The sequence below is a fragment of the Aplysia californica genome, unplaced genomic scaffold (genome assembly GCF_000002075.1).
Source record: "Aplysia californica isolate F4 #8 unplaced genomic scaffold, AplCal3.0 scaffold01170, whole genome shotgun sequence".
In the NCBI taxonomy this organism is placed as follows: Eukaryota; Metazoa; Mollusca; class Gastropoda; order Aplysiida; family Aplysiidae; genus Aplysia; species Aplysia californica.
This window is the reverse complement of record NW_004798440.1, coordinates 53,707-56,921: the sequence shown is the minus strand read 5'-3', so window position 1 is coordinate 56,921 and position 3,215 is coordinate 53,707. Positions and strand designations below refer to the sequence as shown.

The 3,215-nt window shown below is 41.3% G+C and overlaps 1 protein-coding gene across 1 annotated transcript in view; it reads left to right on the top strand.

Annotated features, from left to right (window-relative positions):
* LOC101861925 (macrophage-expressed gene 1 protein) overlaps positions 1–3,062 on the top strand; it is a gene marked incomplete in the record, with an annotated part of 26,010 nt that extends 22,948 nt beyond the window's left edge. The window contains 2 exon segments of the mRNA XM_013090188.2: positions 513–670; positions 1,854–3,062. Of these exon segments, the coding sequence (XP_012945642.1) occupies positions 513–670; positions 1,854–2,363 (668 nt within the window).
* Between the last annotated feature and the right edge of the window lie 153 nt (positions 3,063–3,215).

Here is a 3,215-nt window from a genome sequence, read left to right as displayed (position 1 = left end):
GCAGCCAAAGATTAGTTAATTCCTTAGTTTAAGTGTCCATGGTAACTGAAAATTTACATTTTTTTTGCCTTTAATCAACGTTTTTCAGAATAAAAACCCACACAGAAATGTGTTCTTTAATGGGCATGAAAGGTGTTGAGCCGAAAAACAAAAAATTGATAAAAATGCACAAACCAACAGAAAAAAGCAAGTTTCTTCACTTTGATTATTTTGACGAGAGCCTGATTCCACCATGCTGCCTCACATTTTCTTAAATCTCAAAATTTTGATTTAAGTGTATTGCATTGTGGAGATATTGAAAGGTGTGCATGTTTGATAGAGCTTTGGGACGGTGTAAAAATATTAAATTTTTTTTTAAAATTTGGACTTAAAGTTCATTGCTTACGACAGGGACGAAAACATTACAAATAATATACATGTACAAATAGTTATACATCTATAATATATTATTATTATGTATACATATAACAATATTTCTTAAAATTCACCTCCCCCACCCAATCCCCTCCCAGGCAACCCTCTGGCTCTGGGTAGCGTCAACAGCAGCCTGACCGCCCACATGTACTCCGAGGGCCCGGAGTCCTGGCCCAGACGCTGCCCCAAGGGCTACAGTCAGTTCACCACGGAGATCATGCCTGGGGACGGCTGTGAGGTCAACCACTGCGTCCAGGTAGGTCAAAAGTCACGCGGGTTCAAGGGTCAAGGAGGTCAGCTGCAACTATTTAAATGTGAGGTAGCGTGGTGGAATCAGGCTCTCGTAAATTTTTGGGCATGTAAAGTTATTGGTATCATCTTAAACCTTGTCCACTTGTCTTTATTTAGATGAAAAAAAACATCCTTTTATCTTGAATACAAGTCGAGATATTTGCAAAAGAAGGAGGTGGGGGTCACCTGTTTTCAGAGATAAAATTAATGGGAAAATGGCCTCCAAAAGATTAGTAATTTCCAGAGCTTAAGAGTCCGTGGTAACTGAAAATTTTTGTTTTTTGTGCCTTTAATCAACGTTTTTCAGAAAAATCCACTCAGAAATCAGTTCTTTAATGGGCATGAAAGGTGCTGAGCCAAAAAACAAAATATTTGTTAAATTTCACAAACCTGCGGAAAAATGCAAGTTTCTTCACTTTGATTATTTTGACGACAGCCTGATTCCACCATGCTGCCTCACAAATATTTTTTGGTTTTTTTATAATGTTGTTTTTTTTACATCCTCATCGACACGATTTAGATGATTTAGGAGGCGGGCTTCCGAGTCTGCGCGCTGAAAACGATACATCATTTCAGTGAAAAGACTGAGACACACAGAAAGACTGAAAGACAGACAGATAGCCAGACAGACTGACAGACAGACAGAAAAAAGACAGAGGAAAAGAAAAGATGTAGATTACCAACAAGTGATAGACAGAAACCCCCCCAGATGAATGAGACGCTAGTTAGAGGGCGGTAACGAAATATGTTTTATGTTTCAGAGGGAAAATAGATAGATAGATAGTGTGTGTGTGTGTGTGTGTGTGTGTGTGTGTGTGTGTGTGTGTGCGCGTGTGTGTGTGTGTGTGCGTGAGAGAGACATAGAGAGAGACAAAGAGAGAGACAGAGATTGAGAAGAGAGAGAGAGAGAAGAGAGATAGAGAGAGAGAGAGAGAGAGAGAGAAAGAGAGAAAGAGAGAGAGAGAGAGACAGAGAGAGACAAAGAGAGATAAGAGAGTGACAGACAAACATACATACAGACATATATAGGGAAAGAGCAGCGCTGTACTTCATAAACAATTCTGGTACTCAAACCCATCTTTTACAACATTTTCATCAGTAAAACCCACAGTTTGATTAATTTCCCGCCATTTTTCTGATGGTCACAGGCCGGCGCTCTGTCCAACCTGAAGCTTCCAGCTCTCAAACGGCCGCCGTTCCTTCATGCCCCGACTGGAACCCCCGCCACCCAGAACGTGTTCGCGTTTGACCCATCGCAGAATCTGTGGCTCAAGAACGGAGAAGCTATGGCCAAAAACAAAAGTCAGCGCCCCCAATTGGCTCAGGGGAGGTTCTGGGCCCCGCCCCCTAGACGTCACGACTCGCAGAAGAAGGAGGTGGAGTTTGTGTACGTCCAAGAGGGGGCAAGCCCCGCCCACAAGAAGGAGGGGGGCGGAGTTAAGGGGGCTGAGGACAACACGATGCTGTTGTTGAATATCGTGGTGCTGGTGGTGCTAATCGTTGTCCTGTCCTTGGCGCTCATCGTCGTCCTCGTTAAGCAGAGGCGCGGGGGCAAAGGTCAAGTGAGCAAGTACCAGAAGCTTTCGCCGGGGTCAGAAGGTCACGAGAACCACGTCACCCTCTCTGAGATCTCCGTGGACGGGAAGCGGAAGGTGTGAGGTGTAGCAAGGGGTGTAACTCTGCCCAAACTGGTGGTTTTGTTCTCTAAATCTTTCGCCAGTTCAAGAAATTATTTGTGGTCTTGATTCAACGTCTAATAACTGGTGGTTTTGTATAAATCTTTGGCTAGTTCAAGAAATTCTATGTGGTCTTGATTTAATGTCTAACTGGTGGCTTTGTTTTTATAAATCTTTGGTTATTTCAAGAAATTCAATGTGTGTTGACCCAAAGTCTGACTGGTGTTGTATTGTTTGTCAATGTTGTTTATGTTCGTGTTGATTGCGTTTCTCTACAGTTTGTTTATCTGCAATATCGGTTGCAATGTGCTCAAGAAATCAGTTGTCGAAATCAAATCTTAAATGTTTAACAGAGAAAAAGCAAAGAAAAGATTGGTTATTTAAAGAATGAAATAGTTTTTTTCTCTCTCTCGGAATATTTTAAAGACCTTGTCGACGATAATATATTTCGATGACAGTTTTTGGATAATAGTTGAACAGATAACATAATATTATAGTTCTTAAAGTAAGAGTTGTTTGATTATTAAAAGACATTGTACTGACCAGTCATGTTACTGTGTTGTTTGAACATTTAAAAATAGGATTTGAAGATCGCGCTTCTGGTTTCCTAAAGGCTTCGACTTGACAGGCCGGGAGAAAGGAAGGAGCTGCATGAAGCACATATTAAAAACCCCCAACAAATCTTTCGTTCGCTCTTGAGTTGTAAGACACGATATCTTTCTTTCTACGAGTGACATATTTATCTTGTTGTTTATGTGGAATGGGCCCCCTCCGTATTTCTGTCTCCTCGTCTTTTTTTCATATTATAGAAAAAATGAAAAGAAGACGGAGAGT